Source organism: Neovison vison, chromosome 13, assembly GCF_020171115.1.
Source record: "Neovison vison isolate M4711 chromosome 13, ASM_NN_V1, whole genome shotgun sequence".
Taxonomy (NCBI): domain Eukaryota; kingdom Metazoa; phylum Chordata; class Mammalia; order Carnivora; family Mustelidae; genus Neogale; species Neogale vison.
Window position 1 is genome coordinate 15,696,288 of NC_058103.1, and position 27,217 is coordinate 15,723,504.

The 27,217-nt window shown below is 43.0% G+C and overlaps 2 protein-coding genes and 1 long non-coding RNA gene across 3 annotated transcripts in view; 1 reads left to right on the forward strand and 2 right to left on the reverse strand.

Annotated features, from left to right (window-relative positions):
- Nucleotides 1-428: 428 nt before the first annotated feature.
- Nucleotides 429-14,218, reverse strand: LOC122893136. Its single transcript, XR_006381583.1, has 3 exons — nt 14,131-14,218; nt 12,283-12,305; nt 429-629 (listed from the first exon to the last, which is right to left on the reverse strand). It is a non-coding gene; the product is annotated as an uncharacterized LOC122893136 (long non-coding RNA).
- A 103-nt stretch (nt 14,219-14,321) lies between these two features.
- EIF2B2 (eukaryotic translation initiation factor 2B subunit beta) lies at nt 14,322-21,161 on the forward strand. Its single transcript, XM_044231645.1, has 8 exons — nt 14,322-14,568; nt 14,688-14,808; nt 14,939-15,087; nt 15,932-16,095; nt 16,742-16,837; nt 18,042-18,179; nt 19,154-19,220; nt 20,477-21,161. The coding sequence occupies exons 1-8, from the start codon at nt 14,406-14,408 to the stop codon at nt 20,632-20,634; spliced, it is 1,056 nt and encodes a 351-aa protein (XP_044087580.1). The 5' UTR covers nt 14,322-14,405; the 3' UTR covers nt 20,635-21,161.
- The window catches only part of MLH3 (mutL homolog 3), a 37,389-nt gene continuing 29,673 nt past the window's right edge, over nt 19,502-27,217 (reverse strand). The window contains exon 13 of the transcript XR_006381747.1: nt 19,502-19,535. The gene's annotated coding sequence lies outside the window, so the exon portion shown is untranslated. The remainder of the gene's footprint in view (nt 19,536-27,217) is intronic.

Consider the following 27,217-nt stretch of genomic DNA (forward strand, 5'->3'; position numbering starts at 1 on the left):
TAGCTATCAAGAAGACTGAGGAATGCTTATTACCTTGATGAGCAATTCCATTTCCGGTACTCGCCCTTGAGAACTAATCTGAAATGCCAGAAGGCAGGCAGGGCTGCAAGGAGGGCCCATAAAAATGTCTGCAGAGATGTTCTCGGTTTTGTTTATAAGAACAAGCAAACAATAAAACAAACTTCAGCAACCAATGGCAGAAGACAGGTTGTCTATTACGCTATAACCACGCACATAAGGAATTAAAGAGTAAGCACTACAGATTATGTTCAGGGAAAATTTTTAATGACGTAGTAACATCTGAATAAAAAAAGGATATCTAACTGCTGACAAAGTATAATCTTAATTATGTGAAAAAATGTTATGTGTACATAAACAAAATGTGATCTATATATTCACACACACATACACATGTATCTATACACACAAAAAATGGCGTATTAGTCTCCGTTGAAAAGGAATGGATTCTGATTCTGACACGTGCCACCACACGGGCAAATCCTGAAGACATTATGCTAAGTGAAATATATCAGAAAAGTACAACGATTGTATGGTTCCACTTACCTGAGGTGCCTAGAAAAGTCAAAGTCATAGAGACAGGAGGTAGAAGGGTGCTTGCTGGCTGGTGCCTGGAAGAATGGACAGTTATTTTTTAACGGGCACAACGTTTCGGTTTGGGAAGATAAAACGTTCTGGAGATGGCGATGGTTGCCCAAGAATGTGAATGTCTTGACGCTAGTGAACAGTACACTTAAAAATGATTAACATGGTAAATTTTATGTTATGTACCTTTTATCACAATAAAAGAAGAGGTCATAGGGAAATACATCAAATGTTCTTATAATGGGTATTTTCAAGTGAAGGGATTATGCATGACCTTTATTCTTTTTAGTTTCCAACGTTTGCCCCAGTAAATGAGATATTTTGTTTTGTTTGTTGTTTGTTTTAAGGAAGCTTGCTTCAGCATCTCCCAGATGTGCGGGGGTGGGGTGGGGGAGAGGTTCAGTCCAGCTGCAGCTGGAAACGAGGGGAGAAGCCCAGCCTGCTGGGGAGGGCTGGCTCAGAGAAGCCTTGGGGTCTCCCCAAGCTCTCATTCTCCTCCTGGCTGGCCTCTCTCTCTGCCGCCCTCCCATCCCCCCACCCCCGCCCATCCCCATGCTCCCGCCATGCCTAGGGGCCTCCCTGCAGACACAGCAGTCCCTAGCCTGAAGGGGCTGTCCCGGCTCTAGTGGGAATGCGGGCTCGGGGCTTTCTCAGACAGTCAGTACCCATGCCGCCTTCCCACTGCCGCTCCGCCCCAGCCCAGCTGCAAAAACAACAGCCCATACCCCAAGCCCTGTTATTGCAGCCCAGAGTGGAGCCTCAGTGTGCAGCGGAAGGAGTGGGAATGGGGCCTGTCAGTCCTAAACAGACCTAGGGGCAGGGGGACTCTCAGGAGGTTGGAGGGTCCCTTCCTGCTCCCTGGGGAAACCTGGCTCCCAGGTGTGTGGGGAAGAAGCTTGGGAAGGCCTGGGGACTGGGGTACCGAAAGCCAACTTTGACAGTGGCCTCCCGGGCTCCCTGGAGACTGCAGGGTGGGGGGGAAGTATAGGGGAGGAAGTCAAGCCACTTGGGAACCCGCTGAACCAAGCTGAGCCAAGCCGTGGGCAGGAGGCGGCACCACCGTGGCTCCCAGGCAGGCCCGGGCCAAGGCTTTCCCACGGGGTGCAACTGGCCACTGGGCTCTACGGAGCCATCCACTCCAGGCTAGGGCCTGTAAACCCTGGGAGTTTTCCATGCGGTCTTCCCTTCAGGGCACAAGGGCCAGCAGGCAGATTCAGAACCCAGCAGGGTTCTTCCTTGTCCAGCCCCCAGCACCTGTAGGTGTGCGCTGGGCCTTGCAGGAGGCTGGGGTACAGCTCTCAGAGGACTGCTCCTCAGCTTTCTCAGCACCCACTCCAGTCCCATCCACTGGCTCCTTACTCATGTGGCAGAGCAGGGTCACAGAGCTTACAGCCCCAAGAGCCCGAAGGCCTCGGAGACTGTTGGAAGTCTGGCCCCTGTTTGACCCCCAAAGGCCACTCCTGCCACTCTAACGGGAAGGGTGTGGATGGCGTGGCATTAGGAGGCACTGGGAGGTCTCTGGAGACAGACAAACCTGGGCTAGAACCTAGGCTCTGCCCCACTAGCGGTATGACTGGGCACGTCCCTGCACCCCTCTAAGCCTTGGCTTCTTCCACTGTTGAGTCTCGGAAGGTTCAGAGGTAGTCTATGCAGTCTGTGGCGCATGTGAGAGCTTAATAAGGGGAAGACACTGTAATTCTTAACACACAAGCCCCAAGGCATGAAATTAGCTGAGACGGGAAAGAACTTTCTGATCTCAACGGTCAACTTAGTTCTTCCGACCCATGGCATTCGGCACACTTGTGAAGTGTCCCCACCTCTTCTGTTTCCACTTTGGTTAGGAACCAGTTAATCAAACTACCCTCCGAGGCTACATAATGACTGTTTTTAAAGATGTTGCGGGTCACAGACATCAAACCAGGGCTAGAAGTCATTTCAGGGAAGGAGGGGAGCCAGATGGGAGAGGGTAAGCCTCTGGCCTCTAGAAGCCACCAGCAGCCTCTGTCCACAGGTTAGTCAGTGAGTATCATCACTGTGTACCAAGGGGGGCAGGAAGCTATTCCGGTGGAGGGCCCAGGCTTCCTGACTGGGATGCAGCCATGTGCAAGGTCTGTTGCTGTTCTCAAATGCTCTCAGGTAGTTGCAATAACTCATTCATTCTTGGAAGAGAGGAGTTCTAGAAATAAGAGCTGGTGTAATTTTTATCTGGATTATCTGGTCTTTAAAATACAACCAGACCGAAATACAAATCAAAACCACAATGAGATACCATCTCACACTGGTGAGAATGGCTAAAACGAACAACTCAGGAAGCAACAGATGTTGGTGAAGATGCAGAGCAAGGGGAACCCTCTTACACCGTTGGTGGGAATGCAAACTCCCCAGAGTGGTGCAGCCACTCTGGAAAAACAGTACGGAGGTTCCTCAAAAAGCTAAAAATAGAATGACTCTGTGACCCAGCAATTGCACTACTAGGTATTTATCCAAAGGATACAAAAATGCTGATTCAAAGGGGCACCTGCACCCCAAAGTTTATAGCAACAATGTCCACAATAACCAAACTATGGAGAGAGAGAGACCAGATGTCCATCGACAGATGAATTTAGCATAAAGACGACGTGGAACGAACACACACACACACACACACACACACACACACACGAATATTAGCCATCAAAAAGAATGAAATAAAGGGCGCCTGGGTGGCTCAGTGGGTTAAGCCACTGCCTTCGGCTCAGGTCATGATCTCAGGGTCCTGGGATCGAGTCCCGCATCGGGCTCTCTGCTCAGCAGGGAGCCTGCTTCCCTCTCTCTCTCTCTGCCTGCCTCTCCATCTACTTGTGATTTCTCTCTGTCAAGTAAATAAATAAAATCTTTAAAAAAAAAAAAATCTTTAAAAAAAAAAAAGAATGAAATAAAAAAAAAGAATAAAATCTTGCCATTTGCAACAACATGGATGGAACTAGAGGGTATTATGCTAAGTGAAATAAGACGGTCAAGGAGAGACAAATACCTTATGATTTCACTCACATGTGGAATTTAAGAAACAAAACAGATAAACATAGGGGAAGGAAAGGAAAAATAAGACAAACCATAAGGGACTCCTAACTCTAGGAAACAAATTGAGGGTTGCTGGAGGGGAGGTGGGCGGGGGGAAGGGGAATTGGGTGATGGGTGTTAAGGAGGGCACTTGATGTAACGAGCACTGGGTGTTACATGCAACTCATGAATCACTAAATTCTACCCCTGAAACTAATAATACACTATATGCTAACTATGTTGAATTTAAATAAAATTTTTAAAAAATACAGCCAGACCTTTATTAAGTACATTAGAATAAACTTTTATGGAGACTTTTAAAAAATTCCCCAGATTAGGTAATGGGTATCGAGACCTACTACTTTAAAGATCACTAGTAACAGGGACATCTGGGTGGCTCAGTCGGTTAAGCGTCTGCCTTTAGCTCAGGTCATGATGCCAGGGTCCTGGGATCAACCTCTGCATCGGGCTCCCGGCTCAGCGGGGAGCCTGCTTTCTCCTTCTGTCTCCTGTTCCCCCTACTTGTGCACACGCCCTCTAATAAGTAAATAAACAAATAAAATCTTAAAGATCAGTAGTAGTACAGTATTTCTAAATCTCTGAGGTCACTACCATTTATCAAATGTCCCTGTTACTATCCTTCCCACTGACAGACAAGATCACCCAGCTTGGGAAGGGCAGACCTATGATCTGAAATGAGGTTCATCTGACTTCCAAGCCCAGACTTTTAAACAGCGTAACACAGTATGAGAGGATAACTGGCTCGTGGGCCTTAGTCTCCACATTTTTCTTTTCTTTTTTTTCAGAATCACAGATTGTTTTGTCTACCTTTGTACTCGGTATTATTCTCACTTATGACGAACCTATCAATTGTGGTATAACTGATCTCTTGATCAGAACCAGCTCACTTCTTAGAGCTCTTTAGAGAACAAAAGAGATAAGGAATATGAAAGTCTTTAAGTAAAAGGCAAAATCCTCTACGTTTAAAGGATGATGCTGTTTTATTATTGAGTTTCCCTTGGTACAGGGTTCTTTTCCAATATGCAATATGGTGCTTGGTATGAAAAGATGCTCAACAAATATTTGTTATATACTGTACACGTGGATCTATGAAGACCAACTGTTAACAGGCAGTCCTAATAACAATAGGGCTTTGTTTTTCTTTTTCCTAATCACATGCCTTGGTACCATTACTTGTGTCTGTCAGAATTTTCCTCCAAATTCCTAGCAACTGACCAGGTCACGTGGCAGGGAATCTCAAGAACAGAGCCAGATATCACTAAAATATAAATCTACATTTAGACCAAGATCAGCTTCTAGTCTGGCAGAATCCATCAAATAATGGCTGAGAAGAGGGTTGGGCTCCCTGGAGGACAAAAGAGAAACTTAGTTAAGCCCCTAGCAACTGAAAAAGTTAAGCCAAATGGCGATTTGTTGGTAAGTCCAAGGATGGCTCTACCTTCAAGCCTGGCTAGTTCTACAAGCCTACATAAGTTCAAGTCTTCAGCTCATTTGCCCTTTCTCTCTCACTCCAGGACTTGTCTCTGTTCACTTCTACTTCTTCTGGAGCAGTTGCCTGACTTTCTTCTACAGATATGCTTCTTCCATGAAACAGGAAAGCCAGCCACCAATAGTCCCAAGCCAACCTCCTTACACCAGATGATCTAAAGGCAAGAAACCTGCTTTCTTCTGGGTCCGTATAGCAAATCACAGGGAAGGACTGAATGACTTAATACAAACAGTATGGAATTGGGGTGACTGTCCAGACCCGGGGGGGTGTGCCATGCCTGTGGCTAGGAGGCCCTGAGATTGACAGTTCCACCTGAATGACATGAGGAGGGACAGTTCCCAGAGGAAAGGGGGTGCAGAGCAGACAAAAACAACAGGTGTCCATGACAATAGCACTTGTTCTCAGGTTGCGTAGAGACATGACTTATCCACCAAAACAATCAGAGAAGGATAAAAACAGTAGTGCATTCACATGCCGCAGTGTTGAGTCAAAGCCTTTCAGGAAAAGGAAGTGATCTGATGGCATAAAGGAGATTCTTTGGAACAGAAGGAGAAAGACACAAATATTTTGGTCAGCCTCCCTCCTGACAGTTGAAAATTATCATCGTAATCACCCTATCTCCAAATTAAGTTCAGAAACTGTGACAAATTTGCAGGCAATTAGCCAGAATGTCTGAAATTGGGACACTGGGAAAATCTGAACGAGCTGGTCAACATAATTGTACTCCTGGTTAAGAGAACAGGCCTGATGGAAAGATTTATTTTTCTTACAAATAACTTTTTTCTGGGTCTAAGTGTGATGTGTCTATTGCTGAAATTTTGGGAAATATAGAACGCAAATGAACATAAAAATCGCTCTTGTGTTTGTTAGGATTGGGTGTGACTGCAAATAATGGAAATCTCAAGATAACAGTGGCTCAAAGAAGACAGAAGTTTATTTTGCTTGCAGCTACATGAAGTTGAAAAGTCCAGGCTGGTACGATAGTTTTGCCTCCAGAGGCCTTAGGGTGCCCAGGCTCCTTCTAGCCCACTACTCTGCCATCCCTGCAGCGCGGCCTGAATCCAGAGCAGAAAGGCAGCCAGAAAGAGAAAGGGATGAAGAGGCCAAAGGAACATGCCAGTTATCTTCCCGGGAAGTTTCTCAGAAATGGCAACACAACACTTGTGCACTATCCCAATGGTAAGAACACAGTCATGTGGCCACACCTAACTGCTTGGGAGACTAAGAAATGCAGTCTTTATTTTGGGTGCCTATTTGACAAGCCAAAACTCTACTACTATAGAAGAATGGCTTATGAGGCAATTATGGGTCTCTGATAAACTGGTAATCATACTATCCAGAGAGAGTCACTGCTAACATCTTGGTATGTCATTTATACACAAAGATATCCCCCCCCCCACACACACACTATATGGGTGTGGGGCGGTGGTATGTGTGTGAATATGTATTTACGTACAAAGCATAAAAATAACGTATATTTTTAAATGAAATTGAAATCATAGCAAATATACTATTTTTGCATCTTGCTTTTTTGAAAAATTGCACTTTAAACAGTCTCTTTTATTATCTATTTTAGCAGAATTGTTTAACAATTAACGTAATGTAACGCATTCCATTAATTTGTTTTTTCTTTTTTTTTTTTAAAGATTTTATTTATTTATTTGACAGACAGAGATCACAAGTAGGCAGCGAGGCAGGCAGAGAGAGAGAGGGGGAAGCAGGCTCCCTGCCAAGCAGAGAGCCCAACCCTGAGATCATGACCTGAGCTGAAGGCAGAGGCTTAACCCACTGAGCCACCCAGGCACGCTTTTTTTTTTCTTTTAAAGATTTTATTTTTAACCAATCCCTACACCCAACATAGGGCTCAAGCTTACAACCCCGAGATCATGAGTCGCACGCTCTACCAACTGAGCCAGCCAAGCGTCCCTATAATTTTCTCTTAAATAGATGCTTTTATTTTATAAAACCTGGTTTATGAAGTTTTCGTCTATTTATTTCAAAATAATTGCAGAGTCACAGGAGGTTGAAAGGAATGTATACCAAAGTCCCACGTACTCTTCCGTCCTCTACAACGTTTACAACCATGGTACTGTATCAAAACCAAAACACTGACATTGATAATGGTCCGTAGGTTTAGATCTCACGACTTACACATGCACTCGTGTGTGTAGCTCTACGAAATTTTATCACGTGAAGCCTTGCGTAATCATCCCTACAACATCCACAGACTCAACTGTACTAACCTTTGTGTTATTCTTTCATAGCTACTGCCATCTTGTGCCCCCCACCCAATCCTAACCCCTGGCAATACTAATCCATTCTGTTTTTTTTTTTTTTTAAGATTTTATTTATTTATTCGACAGACAGAGATCACAAGTAGGCAGAGAGGCAGGAAGAGAAAGAGAGGGGGAAGCAGGTTCCCCGCTGAGCAGACAGCCCAGGACCCTGGGATCATGACCTGAGCCAAAGGCAGAGGCTTAACCCACTGAGCCACCCAGGCACCCCTACTAATCCATTCTTTATTTCTCTCTATATGTTACTCCATGAATGATACATAAATGGAATTATGCAGAAAATATACGTTTGAGATTGGCTTTTCTCATGCAGGGTAAGTTCCTTGAGGTTCACTGAAGTTGTTGCAGTTAGTTCCTTTTTATTGCTGAGCCATATCCCAGGCTATGGGATGTGCCACAGTTTGTTTAAACGTCAACCAATGGAAGGATATTTGGGAAGTTTCCAGTTTTGGGCTATTACGAATAACGCGGATGTTTGGACACAAATACTCATTTCTCTGGGATGAATGGCCAGGAGTGCAATTGCTGGATTGTATTATAAATCCATTTTCAGTTTTGAAAGGAACTGCCAAACTAATTTCCAGAGTGACTGCATGCAACCTACTTTTTAAACTTAACAATATGTTGTCAAAAATTCTTTTTTTTTTTTTTAAAGATTTTATTCATTTATTTGACAGAGAGAGATCACAAGTAGGCAGAGAGGCAGGTAGAGAGAGAAGGAGGAGGAAGCAGGCTCCCTGCTGAGCAGAGAGCCCGATGCGGGACTCGATCCCAGGACCCCGAGATCATGACCTGAGCCAAAGGCAGCGGCTTAACCCTCTGAGCCACCCAGGCGCCCTGTTGTCAAAAATTCTTATCATTATTTCCTATGTTCTTAAATATTCTTCTAAAACATGGATGGCAGTACATGATTTCCAAACCAATTTCCTAATTTTGAATACTTAGGAACATTTCTGATTTTTATGTTCTAAATAATAAAGTGAAAAATGTGATTGTGAATAAATCTCTGTGCCTATTTCTGATTATTTCCTTAGGATAAATTTCTAGACTTACACATACTGGTTTAAAGAGTATGAATGAACATTTTATAAGTCCTTTTTAAAAAAGATTTTATTTATTTATTTGACAGAATGAGAGAGAGCACAAGCAGGCAGAGTGGCAGGCAGAGGGAGAGAGAGAAGCAGATTCCCCGCCAAGCAAGGAGCCCAATGTGGGACTCGATCCCAGAACTCCGGGATTACAACCTGAGCCAAAGGCAGTGGCTTAACCAACTGAGCCACCCAGGTGCCCCCATTTTAAAGTCTTTTGCTACATTTAAAAAAAATTGTCCTACTGAGGGGCACCTGGGTGGCTCAGTGGGTTAAAGCCTCTGCCTTCGGCTCAGGTCATGTTCCCAGGGTCCTGGGATCAAGCCCGGAATCGGGCTCTCTGCTCAGCAAGGAGTCTGCTTCCCCCCTCTCTCTGCCTGCCTCTCTGCCTACTTGTGCTCTGTCAAATAAATAAATAAAATCTTTAAAAAAAAATTGTCCTACTGAAAGGTGTTTCAATTTAAAATCCCACAACAATATATGAGAATTGGGCAAAGTTTCTAAAACTACTAATACTGCAACACAAATTGCAAATGATTGGTTTCTTTAATATATATAAAGATCTTATGTATCAACCAGAAGATTAAATACCCAATATCAAGATGCTTTGGGCTCCAGAAAGTGACAGAAAATTCAAAATTCAAAATTTTATCAATAGAGAAATGTACCACTTCATATAATAAGAAGTCCAAAAGTAGGGCAACTTCTGTATTTGTTGATTTTACACAACTTCAATAAAAGGCACCACAGTACACAGACCAACAGTGCAGACACTGAAGCTACATTGTTAGATTAATATCCCAACTCTTCCACTTGCTGACTGTGTATCATTAAGCAAATCACTTATCCTATTTATGCCTCAGGTTCCTATTTTGAAAACAATGACAATAGTAGTATCTATTTCATAAGATTGCTCTAAGAATGAAAAGAGTTTATATACATAAAATATCCATTAAATGTTGATATCACCAAGAGCCTAGATTCTATTTTTCTGTTCTGCCATCTTCGGCATGTTAACTTTATCCTCAGTCTTGAGACATCATGGTCACAAGATAGCTGCAGTAATTCTAGGAATCATATCTCAGACAATCAGAGATAGAAAAGACAAAGTACTTTTCTCTGTTACTTAAGAACAAAGAAACTTTTCCAAATAGATCTCCCTCCATATCCTGCTGGCTAGAAAATGGGTCACGCAACACCAACCTGTTAAAAAAAATTTTTTTTAAAGAAGAATGGAATTGCCATGATTGGCTTTGACAAATCAGGATTTACTCATAAGCTAAAACCACTTTGCCTGTGGGTAGACACCAAACAAAATCAGTTCTTTTAACAGGGAAGAAGAAAGAAATGGGTATAAGGTGGACAACCAGAATGTCTGTCATGTATCATGTTAGAAAAAAATGGGCAAACCACATACACCAGCAATTCATAACAGAAGAAATGCAAAGGCAAATAAACATGAAAAAGAAATGTTCACCTTGATTAATGAGCAAAGAAATGCAAATTAAAAGGAGTTTCTGTATTTTCTCTATCAATTTGGCAAGGATGAAAAAGAATGATAATCATCTACAATTGTAATAAATATACAAAGTGCCTAGGAATAAATCTTACACAAGATGTGCCAAACCTACATAGAGAAAACTATGAAATTTTATCAAACAAACTTAAAAAAGACCTAAACAAATGGAGATATATATCAAGTCCATGGATAGGAAGACTCAGTATCCTTAAGATGTTAATTCTCTTCAAGTTAATTTAGAGATTTAGAGTAATTCTAAGCAAAATCTTCAGGTTTTTGTTTTTTGGGTTTTTTTGAGGAATAGACAAATTATTTCTAAAATATATATAAAAGAGCAAAGGCCCAAATCTAGTTAAGACCTTCTTAAAGAAACAAATATGGCAAGGGAATTTTTCTTACCAGGTAGCAAGGCTTTTTATAAAATAAGACAATAGTAAAACAGAAAATGTGATATTGGGTAAGGGATAGGCAAATTTAGCAATGGAACAAAGTAGTCCCCAAACAGACTCACACATTATAGACACTTGGTGTATTACAGTGGTAGCATTAAAAATCAATGAAGGGTGCCTGGGTGGCTCAGTCAGTTAAGTGTCTGCCTTCAACTCAGGTCATGATCCCAGGATCCTGGAATTTAGTCCCACATCAGGCTTCCCGCTCAGCAGGGAGTCTGCTCCTCCCTCTCCCAGTTGGTGCTCTCTCTCTCTGGCTCACTCTCTCAAATAAATAAATAAAACCCTTAAAAAAAAATCAATGGAAAAAGAAAAGAAAACTGGATTCCCACCTTTCACTCTACACAGAAAATAACACAAAATTACTTGTAAATTTGAGTTTTTAAATTATTTAGAAGAAAAAGGAGTGAATCTTTAAGCATTTCTATTAGGGAAGTGTTTTTAAAATAAAACACGAAAAGCATTAACTATACATGACAAGGTTGAGATGTCAAAGATGTCAAAGACATCTCAAAATGAGTAAAATGACAAGCCATGAACTGAGAGAAGATATTTATAGAACAAATAACTGAAAAAGTTTAGTGTTCAGAATATATAAGGAATTCCTATAAGTCTATTTTAAAAATAATTTTTTAAAAAGTAGGCAAGACACACACACAGGTATTTCACAAACAAGAAAAAAAACACATGGCCAATAAACATATGAAAAAATTAACAGCCTCATCAGTAATCAGGAAAACAAATTAAGATCATAATGATACAACCTTTTATATCTATCTGATTCTCCCCAAATAAAATAACCGATAATACCAAGTATTGGTAATGAGGTAGATCAGTTGGAACTCTAAGTCCTACTGGAGAGAGCATTAATTAATTTCACCACTTTGGAAGACAAGCACTATTTGTAAAGCTGAATATTCATATAGAAAATGTCCTAGCTGTTCCACCTGTAGGTATGCCAAAATATACATAAGAATATTTACAGTTTATATTCTCCTAACCCCCCAAAAGACTGGAAACAACCCAAATATCTGTTGAAGGAAAATGAATACATAAATTGTGGTATGGTCACATGATGGAAAATTATGCAGCAGTGCTAGTGAGAGGACCACAAGTAGATGTAGCAACACGGATGGATTTTAGGACTGTCATATCAAGTGAAAAAAGCAAGTTATAGGAAATTACATTATAATGCCATTTGCAAAAAAACCCTTAAAACCAAGCAGAACAAAACACTATTTTTAGGGATTATAAATATATAATACATTTTTTTTATAAAACAAAGCAAAATCAATCAAAATTCAGTGGTTATCCTTGGGTATTAAGAAGACAAGGAAATGGGTTGGACAAACACACACATCAATGAAATGGTTTTGGAAGTATTTCAAGGTTTTTTGCATATATCATATGTATTTTTACATTGTGATAAAATACAAAGAACATAAAATTTACTATTTTAACCCGTAAGTGTGGAGTTCAGTGGCATTAACATACGTCCATCATTCCCCATCCATCTCTAGAACTGTTTTTATCTTGTAAAACCAAAATTCTGTACCCATTAAATAACTTATGCCTCCATCCAGCCCCTGAAAACCACCATTCTACTTTTCATGTCTATGTATTTGAGAATCTTGGTTTTTAAGTTGGGATGGTTCATGTATGTTCATTTTGTTGTTATGTTTCATAACATATATATATATATATATATATATATATATATATACACACACACACACACACACAAACATGCATTCTTTTGTATGTATAAAATAGTACATACCTTATTTTGTAATGGCTTGATGCCTGGAAAAGTAAAGTAAAGAATATCCAAAATTGGCCAGAACACGGTAAGTGCTAGCAAGCATGTAAATGGGTAGGACAATGGGTAGGATTTTTAGGACAATTTAAACTTAATACAAACAAAATTGACAAATATGTTATTACAAGTTTTGGCAAGTATGGTGTTTTCAATTTTGGTTTCCAATTATTCATTGCTAGTATACAGAAATAAGATTGATTTTTGCATGTTGGCCTTATATCCTTGCTATATTCACTTATTAGTTCTAGGAGGTTTTTTTGTCATTGTTGTTCATTCTTCAGAATTTTCTGTGTGGACAATGTCTTCTGTGAATAGGGAGTTTTCTTTTTTTTCTAGTCTGTATGTTTTAAAAATTTTTTTTCTTATCTTACTGCATTGGCTAGGACTTTGAGTATAATGTTAAATGGGAGTGGTGAGAGTAGACATCCTTGTCTTATTCCTGTTCTTAGAAGGCAGTCTTTCACTATAAAGTATTATGTTAAGTGCAGGCTCTTGTAGATGCTGTTTACTAAGTTAAAGAAGTTCCTTTCTGTTCCTAGTTTTCTGAGAGTTTTGCTTTTTTTTTTTTTTAATTCAATGGCTGTTGAATTTTGTCAAATGCTTCTTGCATCAATTGATATGATCATGTGGTTTCACTTTTTATATTATTACTACCGCTTGTTAAATTGATTAATTTTCAAATATTAAAAGAGCTTTGCATTCCAGGTTTGAACTCTATTTGGTAATGATGTCTTAATCTTTTTAATATTTTGCTTGATTTGATTTGTTAATTTATTACAGATTTTGCATCTGTGTTTGTGAGGGATACTAGTCTGTAGTTTTCTTACACTAGCTCAAAATCTCTGATTTTGGTATTGATGTATCTTTTTGGAGGTCAATTTGTCAATTGTAACAAATGTTTTAAAAATGTGTGTGTCCTGGGGTGCCTGGGTGGCTCAGTGGGTTAAGCCTCTGCCTTCAGCTCAGGTCATGATCTCAGAGTTCTGGGATCCAGCCCCACATTGGGCTCTCTGCTCAGCGAGGAGACTGCTTTCCCCTCTCTCTCTCTGCCTGCCTCTCTGCCCACTTGTGATCTCTGTCTGTCAAATAAATAACTAAAATCTTAAAAAAAAATGTATGTGTCCAAAGAGTCTAAGAACTTAAAGAAACAGGGATTCTCCTTATAAACAGACTTTGGATTCAGACAGGTGGAGATTTAAATACGAACGCATCCCCTTACCAACTGCTTAAATTTTGTGCCTGTTTTCTAACCTGTAAAATGAGGATAAGACCTACCTCATAAACTGCAATAGATGAGATAATTCACACACAGTGCTCAAGACCTAGTGAACTTTAAGTCAGCAGTAGCTCTTGGTATTATGTTATGCTCCCAGCCTCTGCAGTCTGTCCAAATGGAAGGACATCGTCTTTGCTCCCATGTGAGCTCCCCCTGTAAATCTCCTTACTGCGGAGTATTCGGTCTCCTCATCCCTGATTCCTGTCTTACATTAGGTGTGCGAGGCGTTGGGACTGCAAAGGCAAAAAAGGTACGCTCCCCGCCCTCGTCGAAGCTATTAGGAACACACAGGTGCAAACGAACCAGGTCCATGCAGTATAAGAGCATTATGATGGCGCGTCTGCCCAAGGTGCAGCGGGTCCTGGACCCGCACTCTGAGCGTCTGTCAGGAGTGCGGGTGTTCGCTTGGGGACCAGACCCAGGTTGGCAACTTGTGCAGCGCAGCCTCGGGTCTTGGGGGGTAGGGAGGGGCCCGAGACTGGCTGTTTCCATAGCAACGAGACTAGCCACTCTCATCGTCCCTCACCGCTCACCTCTGTTCAGCGTCTGAAGAGCCACGAAAGGCCACTTCCGGTCCTCCAGCCTCGGTGACTCGCGGTCACTCTGCGGTAACTCAGTAACTCGAACTCCTAGCTTCTGATTGGCTCGGCAGATGGAGGGGGCGGGACGTGACGCCGAGGGGCGTGGCCTGCGGCCCCTCCGACTGGCGTTTTCCTTGCGGAGCGGAAAGCGACTTCATTTGCCCCGGAAGTGCAAGGGTTGGGGTCGTACAGGTGTGGATTCCGCCGGCGAGGCGGCTCTTTTCAAGATGCCGGGAGCCGCGGTTAGGGGCTCCGAGTTGTACGAGAGCATCGAGAGCTTCGTGGAGGCCCTGAAGCGGGACGGCGGGCGGCGCAGCTCCGAGGACATGGCTCGGGAGACCCTGGGGCTGCTGCGCCGGATCATCACGGACCACCGCTGGAGCAACGCAGGTAAGGCAGGTCTAGTTCTGTCGCGTTCCTCCACCGCGTATCTGACCCCGGTCCTCAAGCGGAGAATCGCCCGGGCCTCATCGCGCTGGTGCCCTCTCTCTGTCTCCCTCGGTCTGCAGGGGAGCTGATGGAACTGATCCGCCGAGAAGGCCGGAGGATGACGGCTGCGCAGCCCTCAGAGACCACCGTGGGCAACATGGTGCGGAGGGTGCTCAGGATCATCCGGGAGGAGTATGGCAGGTCAGGATGTGGGCCTTTCTGCACAAGCCCCTCTCCCTGCTTGAAGCCTTTGGTGGAGCTGAGCAGCTCCTGTTACTTAAATGACTGCATCTCCTCCCACCTCCCTGTTTGGCTCTTGTTGCCTCCCTAGACTCCATGGACGCAGCGATGAGAGCGATCAGCAGGAGTCCTTGCACAAACTCTTGACATCCGAAGGCCTGAGCGAGGATTTCAGCTCCCCTTATGCCCGACTCCAGTCCAACATCATTGAGGCAATTAATGAACTTCTTGTGGAACTCGGTAAGAGTCCTGATCCCTGATGGACAGGACAGGTTACAGGCAGATGAGGGAAGAGAAGACCCGGGAAGTTGTTCATCGGCAGAGAGAGGAAATAACCAGTCTGTGGTTCTCCGAGCTTTGTCTTCCATCCTGATTAAGAGAAAGGGTTGGAAAAAGTGGCAGGGCTAAGATAGCCCTCTCTGCCTTTCCTTACAGACCAGCCCTTTGTAGACTGAAGGTCCACTACTGCTGGGACTGTTAGGACAGAGCTTTATTTGCATTTTAAAGATGAACTCCCTAAAACCACAGATGATAGACTCTTCTTTCCCGAATTACCTCCTGAATTTTTATACGCACAGATGCACCACTGCCATTCCCATTGTCATTATGACCCAGGAGACCTGCGTAGATTCATTGCAGTCAGAGTTCCCCAAGGGAGGAAGAAGCTGGGTCTGTGTGTCTGGCCCTGCTACTTCCAAATTCCTCCCCTGTTTTTCTTCTGTGGCTTCCTTTTCAGGTGGGCATGTTGCAGCTACCTTTTAGAGGAATTCTTTTAGTTCTTTTTACAGTTTCCCAAATTGGACCACTTTTTACCTGAATTTATTGTGTTCAAAATGGATTTTAAGGAGCTGGTGTCATTGGGGAAGGGTTGACTGAGAACTTGGGAAGTAGAAGATGGCAGAGGAGCGGGACTTTTGAGAAAAGGTGACCTTCACATTAAGTCCCTTCACTCTGTGATACCCATGTCTGCTACATGGGCCGTCTGTGAGAAGGGCACCTGTCTCTTTCCATGTTTTATCACGTTTGTCTTGTGTTGTGGCATGGCAGTTTCACATTTCCCTTGCCAAACCGACTGTTCTTGCAGAAGGGACTACAGAGAATATTGCCGCCCAGGCTCTGGAGCACATCCACTCCAATGAGGTGATCATGACCATTGGCTTCTCCCGAACAGTAGAAGCCTTCCTCAAAGAGGCTGCCCGGAAGAGGAAATTCCATGTCATTGTGGCAGAATGTGCTCCTTTCTGTCAGGTAGGGGGACTGCTGCAGCTGCTAAGAAAAATGAAAAAGGAGGAGGAACTAAAGAAGTGATAGATGGGCTTCCATGCCATCTTTGAATTGATAAGTAAGACATTGAGAAGACAAAGGAAAGCATGAAGGGAATTTTCAAGTTGCTCATCCTTGTCAACATTCTTAAACATTGGCTTAGGAAGGTTAGGGGAAATGCTGGGTCAAAGAAAAGAAATGCATTGGTTTCTCTTAGGAATCAAAAGAGTAAATTGTCTTGGGGATGACTGATGCTTGGGCTGACCTCACTCAGTCTCTACATAAATAATAGGTCTCTAGAAAGGAAATATGTAAGGATGCAGGAGGTCGTAAAATAATGAGCCAGGAGCTATCCTGTCAGTGCTCCCTAATTACCCAAGCAAGCGGTATTTCCAGTTTTGTGGCTGCCCTAGTGCTCCTGTGGAAAATTCAACATTTATTGGCTTCTCCTGGGCTTCTCTGCAGCATTCCAGAGAATACCTACCATGAGGAGAAAAAGAAATGAACTGTTGGCAGTTGTGTGTTGGCTGTGCCCAGTATCTGGAATTCTCCAGATCCAGTTCCACTGGAGGTGCCTTCCACTCTCTCTCTCACCTTCTCTCGAACATCAGGCCTCTCTCTCCTGTTGCAGGGTCATGAAATGGCAGTCAATTTGTCCAAAGCAGGTATCGAGACAACCGTCATGACTGATGCTGCCATTTTTGCTGTTATGTCAAGAGTCAACAAGGTGGGTGTATTTGGAGTTATGTTGAATTCATGAAGATTATACTTCTAAAATACTGATTTTTTTTTTCCTCCTTCCTATAATATCCATGAGAAGAGAAGAAAGCTTCTAGTGCCTTTTGAAAGTACATACTTGGGCCTTTTAAATATATTAACTGGATTTCTTTTCCCTTTACCTGTATCATTGTCCCTCACTTAGAATAGCTTCTTTTTGTTTTTGTTTTAAAGGCTTTATTTTTGGGGCACCTGGGTGACTCATTCAGGGTCTGCCTTGGGCTCAGGTCATGATTCCAGGGTCCTGGGATTGAGCCCCACATCGGGCTCCCTGCCTGCTCCGCAGGAAGCCTGCTTCTCTTTCTCATACTTCCCTGGCTTGTGTTCCCTCTCTCTTGATCTGTCTCTCCCTCCCTCCCTCCCTCTCTCTCTCTGTCAAATAAATAAATACATAAAATCTTTTTTAAAAATAAATAAATAAGTAAAAATTTTATTTTTTAAAGCAATCTCAACACCCAACATGGGGCTCGGACTCACATCCCTGAGATCAAGAGTTGTATGCTCTACTGACTGAGCCAGCCAGCTGCCCCAAAAAGTTTCGTTTTGGTGAAAGCATTGAAGAGAATGAAATAGGTCTAAGCTAAGTGTGGCAGCTGCTAGGCATTGGGTAGAGGGTTCCTGCCTTCTGCTCAGAGAGCTTGACAGTAGTGGATTATGACTAGTAAGGCTCTTAGCTTCTCAGGAGTTGTGGCATATAGATTCCAGAAAAGGCAGGGCTAAGAGCAAGAGATAGTGCAGCTACCTATCACATACAATATTCATTCTTTCTTTGGGAAGCCACTCTTTTTTGTTTGTTTAAAGATTTTATTTATTTATTTGACAGATCACAAGCAGGCAGAGAGGCAGGCGGGGTGGGGGGTATGGAGCAGGCTCCCTGCTGAGCTGAGAGCCAGATGCGGGGCTCGATCCCAGGACCCTGGGGTTATAACCTGAGCCAAAGGCAGAGGCTTACTGCACTGAGCCACCCAGGTGCCCTGAGAAGCCACTCTTGAGCTAGAACATGTGGTCCTTACCCTAGAATCCCTTTTCCTTGACTAGTGTGTGACCCTCACGATGTCAAAAGACTGAGGCCTGGGCATTTAGCCTCTGGTGCCCAATGGTCCAGTTAAGGCTCTATCCCTAAGATGACTCACATTTTGCTTTCTGTTCCAAAGGTGATCATTGGCACAAAGACAATCCTGGCCAACGGTGCCCTGAGAGCTGTGACAGGAACTCACACTCTAGCACTGGCAGCAAAACACCATTCCACCCCACTCATCGTGTGTGCTCCCATGTTCAAGCTTTCTCCACAGGTATGTCTGTCTGTCCGTGGCCAACAGAGAGAAGGAGGCCAAAGGGTAGGCTTGAACTCTGGGCCTTCAACCTACTCATTCTGGGGCTTCTCTTTAGCTGCCTTTACTCAATGGATTAGACCCCTTAGAGGCTGGAAAAAGCCACAGAAGTCTTGAACGAGGAAAAAATGTTGAGAGTTATAACTTATCAACCTTGAGAAATCAAAATTGTAAGGTCAGGATGGGACATTGTTAGGGAAGGCCCTTTGTTGACATTGCCACCATCACCGATCACGCTGATCATTTCTGAAAATGCCAAACAAGTTGAAACTCGGAACACGGAATCGGTTTTGTCATCGTTGGAGGGACTGTCCTCTGTAGCCTGAATATAAGCAGTATTACCAAGTAAAGAGCCATTTCATTAGTGATAGAAGCTGTTTGCTCTGAAATACTAATATATTTGCAGGTCTCTTTTTTAAATTGAGGTGAAATTCACATACAATTAACCATTTTTAAATGTACAGCTCAGGGATATTTACTACATTCACAGCACTGTGCAACTACCACTGTCTGGTTTAAAACGTCATCATCTCAGAAAAACACCCCGTACCCAGTGATTCCTATTCTGCTTTCTGTCTCTGGCTTTGCCTGTTTGGGATATTTCATATAAAAGAAGTCATAGAACATGTGCCTTTTGTTTCTGACTTCTTTCCCTTAGCATGATGTTTTCAAGGTTCCTAGCAATAGCACAGCACTTTCTGTGGCTGAATAATACTCTGTTGGGGGACATAACGCAATTTATTTATCTGTTCACCTGTTGGTGGGCAGTTGGGTTGTTCAACCTTTTGGCTTTTGTGAATAATGCTGCTGTAAGCATTGGTGTACAAGTCTCTGTGTGGACATGCCTTTTTTTATTTCCCTTGAGTATATACTTAAAAGTGGAATTTGCTGGATCGATCTCGCTCCTTTTTTTTTTTTACTTTTTACTTGTCTAGTTCCCTAATGAAGAAGATTCCTTTCATAAGTTTGTGGCTCCTGAAGAAGTCCTGCCTTTCACAGAAGGTACAGAAGGGTGTGTTTGTGTGTGTGTGTGTGTATGTGTGTGTGTGTACGCACACACGTGTGCACATGTATATGTTTTGGTCTTTTGCTTTTTTTTGGTAGTCAGGGGATTAAATGCTGCCAGGTTGCACTTTTTATCATAATTCTTGTGGGGACTTCTCTTTAGCATCTTTGAGTGCAGCGGAGACCTCATCTAGTCCATGTTCATTTTGTTCTGACACTCCTGTATTTGACTGTTGGGGCCGTGGTGGTTGGATCATCCAGCATCGATGCGGTGTGGCTTTGCACATTGCTTTTGACACACGTGCAGCAACCCTGTGGGAAAATGTACTCATTCTCATTTGCTGTAGGGACTCATTTTGGTTGCATGGCTCCCAAAGGAAGCATGGTCTAAAAGGCTTCTACTCTAAAACTTACCTATAACCTGGGTGCCTTTATGTGTTGGGGTCCCTTTGACTTCTGAAGGCAGCAGCTGTGCTCCATGAGCCTGCCACCTCCTCAACATGAGATGGCCTTAAGCTCCCTTAAACCATACCTGGGGTACTAATTCTTAGAAGTTGAACAACTTCATCCATTTATTTACAGTTTTTCAAGGATTACTTGTTTCTTTTGAGTACCCACTATGTATCCAGCACTAATTTAGGTACTAAGGATATAACAAAGAAAACACAGATCGGCCCTGCTCCCACAGAGCTCACATTCAGTTGCAGCAGACAGACAAGAATATGTCGGGTCATGGGCTATTTTGGGAAGAAAACAAATAGGCTGATGTGATGGGAAGTGGTAGGAGACTACCTTAGTGGGGGAGGGGTCTAAATGAGAGGCCCTTTCAGCTGGGTCTGGAATGAATGGAGCCCACCATGTAAAGATCAAGAAGAGTCTCCCAGGTGTTGGTGCAAAAGTCCTGAGCTGGGTCCAGGCTTAGCCAGTTGGAACAAGATGTTCATATAGCTGGAGAGCAATGAGCACGAGGGAGAGTGGAATGAATTCTGATTAGTGTAGTTGCAATGGGGGTGGGGCCAGATCTTGAAGGCTACTCTCCCAAGATGGAATTTTATTCTAAGGGCTATGGAAAGGCATTGGAGAGTTTGAAGTAGGAGTGTCATGGTGTGAAGCCCTCTCTTCTGGTGTGTACTTTGCAGAGTTTCCTTTTTTTGGGATAGCACATATGCGTGCGCTGTTGAGCCTAGAATCTGTGTGCTTATTCATGAGAGCAGGATCCTTGATTTTATCTTTAGCATATGTGATTCTTTCAGGGGACATTCTGGAGAAGGTCAGCGTTCACTGCCCTGTGTTTGACTACGTTCCCCCAGAGCTCATTACCCTCTTTATCTCCAACATTGGTGGGAATGCACCTTCCTACATCTACCGCCTGATGAGTGAACTCTACCATCCTGATGATCATGTCCTATGACCACCACCCATCCTAAGCAGAAGCTGCTCAGCCAAATACAGAATGGAGAGGGACTTCAGTGTGACTGCTGAAAACATCGTCCTTGTATTGGGGAGTGACCTGGAGTCAATCTGAAAAAACTTAATACTGTTTCTTGCCCTTTTAGTCATCCCAGAACAGGATGCACATTCAAGACTATCTCTTGCCTTTCTGATCTTAACAGGAGCAGCAGGGCTTGACCTATAAATTTGGGACTCTCTTGGGGCTCCTGGCCGGCTCATTTGGTAGAGCATGTGACTCTTGATCTTGGGATTGTGAGTTTGAGCCCCACGTTGGGCATAGAGTTTACTTAAAATTTTTTTTGGTGGGGGAACCTCTTAACCTCCTAGTGACCTGGGGAGTCTAGAATTTAAGTTTCAGGAACTTAAACTTTCTGGTTGAGTGGGGTGTTAAACGTAACACTGAAGACCTTGCTGGGATACAGGTTTTTGCTCAGAAATGGCTACCACACCTTTTCCTGGGCTGTGCCAATAAAAGCTTCTTGAAGATTCCTGAGTTAGTTTATTTATTGTTCTGCTCTGATTGAACAGCCTGAAGCAGGAGCGGCAGAGCCCTTTTTGTGCTTTCAGAGGGCTGTAGTTAGAGGGAACTGGCTAAAACAGAATGCAAAAGTATTTACAGTTTCCTTCCTAATTCACTGGGAGTGGTCCCAAACAACTTGTTAGTAATGTAAGACAGTGGTTCCAAAACCTTTTTGATCATCAGAATCATCTGGGAGCTTAAAAAAATATACCATCTTGGGTTCTAACCCAGACCGATTTTATCTGATCTTTGGAATGGCACCTGGGAATCTGCTTAAAGCAAGCGAGACATACTGTGGAACATTATGTATATATTGTAGTAGAGGTTTCAAAAGGGTGGCTTAAAGACGATTTGTCTTGTTCATTCTGTATTTAATTTGAATTAGTTACCAATATTTAAAAATGCAAAAACAAAAAAAAAACAAAAAGAAGAAAAATGTGGAGGTTGCACATTAAACAAATTCAGATTTCTTGCTTCCCTTGAAAACAAGCTTTGGCAATTCTGGGCCCAGTTTCCAAAGTGGTAGCAGCTGGCTGTAGCTGGGCTGCTTCTGACTCCATTAAAATGGAAAACCCTTTTCTGTAGTCCCTCCCATTTAACTCATTTACATTACCTGCCTAACCCCTATAGGCATTTGCTTTGTGAACCTTGTGTTAAAAAGAATGGGACAGGGGTGCCTGGGTGGCTCAGTGGGTTAAAGCCTCTGCCTTGGGCTCAGGTCAGGATCTGAGGTCCTGGGATTGAGCCCCCCATCGGGCTCTCTGCTCAACAGGGAGCCTGCTTCCCCCCCACCCCGCGCCTGCCTCTGCCTACTTGTGATTGCTCTCTGTCAAGTAAATAAATACTTTATTTAAAAAAAAAAAATAGGACAGATTTGTAAGGAGGTCCATTTAATACTGTTAATTAAAAATAAGCTAGGAATAAGTCAAGCTGCAGAACCGTATGCATAATATGACTTCATTAAAACAAAACTGTGTACATGCAGTAGGATAAAAGTCTGAAAGGAGGGGCTCGTGGGTATCTCAGTCAGTTGAGCATCCAACTCTTGGTTTAGGTTCAGGTTTCGGTCTCTGGGTCCTGGGATTGAGCCCAGCATCAGGCTTCCTGCTCAGCAGGGAGTCTGCTTCTCTATCTCTCTCTGCCCCTCCCCACAGCTTGCTCTCCCTCTCAAATAAGTAAAATCTTGTTTTAAAAAAAAAGGGAAAAAAGTCTCCCCAGGTAATCCAGAGGATCTGCCATGTTTGGGAACCACTGGTCCAGAGCAGAGGTCTAAGGCAGACAAGTGTGCTGAGGAACCCCCAGGATGCTGGTCACAGGCCAGCTTCCCGTCTCCTGCGGCATCCTCTGTGGGGTGGAGGGAGGGAACACCCCAAGGGATTTTAACAGGTGATTTGATAACCACACTTTGGTAAATAATGACCAGAGGTAGGCTATGAGGGAAAGGTCTCTACTGATTGACCTTAACTTGAGGTATATCTTTGCCTGAAGGCCTTTGTCTTCCCTGAAAGAGGGTAAAAGCGAGATTGAAGAGGGTCAGTCTGAAAGACAGACCTAAAGGCTCTATGACTCAGAAGAGCCTGACTCACTCAGGCCTCAGTCTGTCAATTATTTCTTAAAGCATCTAAGACCCCACGCTTTCTCAGTGAAGTGGCTTGTAGCTACCAATTATGAGCAATTGTCTCCTCTGAAGGCACCAATCCTAACAGCAATTCACTTGGGTGCAACTGTGTGGTCTGGAGTAAAAGAAACAGTGAGTCAAGGAACTTAAATCTGTTTCTGGCTCGAAAAATGCTTTATGATACTTGTCCTTTGTGCATCTTAGTCTCTGGATCTAAAATTAGCACCCACATTCTTCCCAGGCATAAGTGAGATGGATGAAGGTTACAAGGGTAGAGACTGTCTCGTTTTGGTCAACTCTTAAAGTTCCTGGGACAGAAGAATACACCAATGTGTATTCTTTAAGCTCTTTAGGACCTCAATTAAGCAAATCCCACAAAGCTATTTATAGGCCTCATTTTTCTATTTCCTTCTGTCCCTTTTCCTGTTTGAGGAAGAGTAAATATTGGAACCCGAGAGCCTGATCTGAACAGGGAGAGACAGGGGTTCTGTGTTAACTTCCTACCTATAGGACTTTGTGCCTGCCTCCCGCCCCTGCTTTTGCAGGCAGAACCCGGAAACTAAGGTCAAAAACTTGTAGCTTTAGCTTGAAGAGAATTAATAGAAAGAGGACTCCATGGATGTACAAGTCCTGAATACGCTAAATAAACCAAGTTAGAGAGTTACTCAATACAGTTTGTAAAGACACTTTTCCCACGGTTTATATCTTCCAGTTTGGGTGGAGGGCAGGAAAGGCACAATTCTTGGAACTCAAATAAGGAACAGAAATTCCTAATTTAGTCTCAGAAGAGAAGTCTTTGAAAAATACTCCACCAAGGAAAACTTCAGTGTAAAATGATACCTCAAAGAAATACATGCTAGTACCCATAGGATCATACGTTTCACAGATGTGCTTTGAAACCATTTCTCAAAGCAATCCGTCGTATCAGTCTTCGGGGTAATGAAGGCTGCCAGTCCCGCGGTTCCATCATCGAGCTACGTGACTCTAACACCACATATGTAGAACTCAGCACATCAGAACCGTTTTGACACAAAGATAGTACCAGATAGTGACGTAATTACTATAAAGGCCCCATACTATCCACCTGTGCTCACAAAACTCCTTCTGCAGGCACGCACCTCTTTTGGACACAAAGGAGCTATTCTGAAATGTGGTTTGGAAGTGTTTTATATCTGGCCTACTTTGCTTTGAATTATTCTTTCACTCACCAAACAGCTGTTCCAGGTTATTGTGCAATGGCTAAGCAATTATTAATAAAGAGCTTATAGTCTAAGCTTTCAGTCTTCTGCACGACACTCACACAACGGAGCGCCGCCTTTGAGCCTAACCACACCACTGTGATTGCCTGATGTTTATGTTAAATACTGAGCTGAAGAGAAGGAGCCTTTCAAGAGTGTTTTTTCAGGCCTGTTACATTTAGAATGAAGACCTATCTTGAGAAGGAGGAAGCTACTTGAAAACTTGACAAGATTCCTAAAATTCATAATTTATATGTAAAATTCTGCGGTTTACTATAAAAGAGGCAGGACAAAGTACCATGAATAGAGGCTACACTAACAGCAGTAGCGAACTCCGACTCCGAACCATCTTTTTTTTTTTTTCTCTTGGGGGTGGGGAGGTGGATAGGCGACCACCACTGCATACTCCCTGCTTTTGCAGTAAATAAGATTAAGTTGTTTAGTCGGGCAAGTTGTAAGAGTAAAGTTGGACCAAATCTAGCTTCTTCACACTGCTGCTGGAGTCACGCTAGTTTGCAGGCTCCACAGACGCTCAAATCCCCTGGACCGGGATCAGGTTGCCTGCATTTTATCAGATGTTTCTGAGCACAAAATGCTCTATGACAAACGGGAAGGGGGTGAAAATGATCCAACGGACTGAAAAATCCCAAGCCAGGGAAGAGCCTCTTTTTTCTTTATATCCCCACAAATTCTGATACATTTAGAAGGGACTCATACATTTAGTTACTAAATGATAAGTGGAGAAGAGAAGAAAGGGTTTAATTGGCAAAGATTATCTAGATTTTCGGTTCCCCAAACTTCCTTCTTCTCTTCTGAGTCCACCTTGCTGCTGTCTTCCTGTTGATATGAGAAAGGGAGAAAGGGCACGATAGCTAACGGCAAACATAGTGAGAGGTCAGTTCGCTAACCTGCTTGTGTAAAGGTTTCCCTGGAATGGGGTGGCACTTGAGGTAGAGGACTGGAAGAGTCCGGCTCTTTGTGCCAGAAACTGCTCTTCCCGCTTCATTCGGATATGCCGACGGGTATGCCAACGGATATGCCACTGCGGGCTCCCTCTTGAGGCTTCAGCCCAGCACGGTTGTCAGTGCTCTCTAGGAACTGATGGGCTGCATCTGTTCTCACCACACATGGTTTCCTCAGCCCCCTACACATCTCTAGAACTCAGTCTTGGGCCCCCCTCCTGCTCTGCCCCTGTTTCGGCTGCCTTGGTTTTTTTTTGTTTTTTTCACTGTTAGGTTCAGATCCCATCTGTTCATTTGTGCCTGACCTTTTCTTTCCTTGCTCTGATATGTGATTGCTAGAACATCCCCATTCTCAACTGCTCATGGACTTCTGGATCCCCAGCTAAGTTCTGGATCTTTCCCTAGCCTTCTCTCCAGTCCCTCCCCTCCCTTCTAGCCGACACTCTAAGTTTTGCCATAAGCTTTTCCTATACTAGCTCTTTCTACCATCTATAGCCTTAATTTCTGACAGAACCATTATCTCCTCTTATCCCAGTAAAAGTGACAGAGCTGGAACTCCGTGACCCCTAAGCCTGGAGGAAGTTACCGTGTTCAATCATCAGTTTCCTTGTCCTCTCTCTGACTAAAGTTAAGCTTTCTGCAGGCATGTACCCTTATTGCTCAATATAACTGTGATGAATGTTCCCAAAAAAGGAACCCTTGAGGGTGACTTCATTGCACATGGCATCTGTCAAGTTTTACTCTGAAGTTAATGAAGTCTCCACCAGTCAGACTAATAAAGTTGAAATTGACAAACTGGTTAAGTCCCTCACAAATTAGAAATAAATGGGCAGCATGGGTTAACAATGGGAAAGAGTGTGCCACGTGAAGCCACATAGATCTGGGTCTGAATTCTGACTCTCTTAAAAGAGGAAACTTCTCTGAGGCTTAGCAGTCTCACTGTAAGAGAGACACTAGCTTGCTAACAGAACTGTTGTAAAGACTAGAAATAATGTACACAAAGTTGGGTATGTAGTAGGCCTTAATAAATGGTAACATTTATTCTTGTTAGTGGAGCCAGAAAACTTGTTTACCATTCTCAGCTTTACTACTTACTACCTGTGTGATCTTAAATAAATCACTTAACGTATTTCAGCTTTCATCAAGTGAGAAGCATAACACCATCTCATCTCATGGGTTGCCAAGAAACTTAAATAACATCTGCAAAAATTATTTTATAAATCTTAAAGCACCATGAAGGTGATAATGATTACTATCACGTGTTAGAAAATTAAATATATCTATGCTCTATGCAGGTAAGTTAAAAACAGAACAGGGACACCTGGGTGGCTCAGTCATTAAGCATCTGCCTTCAGCTCCGGTCACGATCCCAGGGTTCTGGGACTGAGACCTGCATCGGGCTCCCTGCTTGGCAGGAAGCCTGCTTCTCCCTCTCCCACTCCCCCTGCTAGTGTTCCCTCTCTCAGTATATCTCTCTGTCAAATAAATAAATAAAAATTAAAAGAAAAAGAAAGAACAAAATCCTAAAAGGCAACAAAAGTAATGTTAGATATTTTTGGCTAATAGGTTGGTTTTATGCTGATGTATGCAACTGAGTTTATAAATTATTAAAATAGGGTAATTATCTCTTCCATTACTTGAGTAGGCTAGCCAGGAAGACTAGTTACATAATTTATGGATAACTTTTTCTAATCCTCTGCTATTCTGAAAAAAAACAAAAACAAAAACATGTGGTTTGGGATTATAGCAAAACATTTTGAAACTGTACACCATCATCCTAATATAAGGGGTATCATAATAGTTATTTTAATACCACACATTGGTCTAACCTAAAAAAGTTTTTAAACTCCCAGGACAGCTGGCCTCTGTATAGCTCTGGAGAGTGGAGGCTGAGGTCCCGAGGCCACAGCACCCCACTGGGCCTGGAGGCAGAGTCCCTGAGAGCCTTGCAAACCCCCTGAAAACACCCTCCTTTCTAAGGTCATGTCTCCCAGTCTCTGAAACCGTTTATATGTATTTAGAAGAATAAAGACCATTTTTAGACAGTGGTGCCTATTCTTCAGGGTTCCGATTACGTAATTCTACAAGGATCCCCTTGAAAACCAGTGAAGGATTTTCCTGAACCTTCTCTGAGACACACACTAATGAATGCAATACTTCATTGCTCCTGTAAGATTCACTGCAGGGCTACTGGCGAACAAACT

Bases quoted from the DNA above. Each gene is read 5' to 3' on its own strand.
- EIF2B2 (XM_044231645.1), top strand. From the start codon at position 14,406: ATGCCGGGAGCCGCGGTTAGGGGCTCCGAGTTGTACGAGAGCATCGAG. The intron at 14,809-14,938 runs GTCAGGATGTGG...TTGCCTCCCTAG, and splicing joins ATCCGGGAGGAGTATGGCAG to ACTCCATGGACGCAGCGATG. The intron at 15,088-15,931 runs GTAAGAGTCCTG...CTGTTCTTGCAG, and splicing joins TGAACTTCTTGTGGAACTCG to AAGGGACTACAGAGAATATT.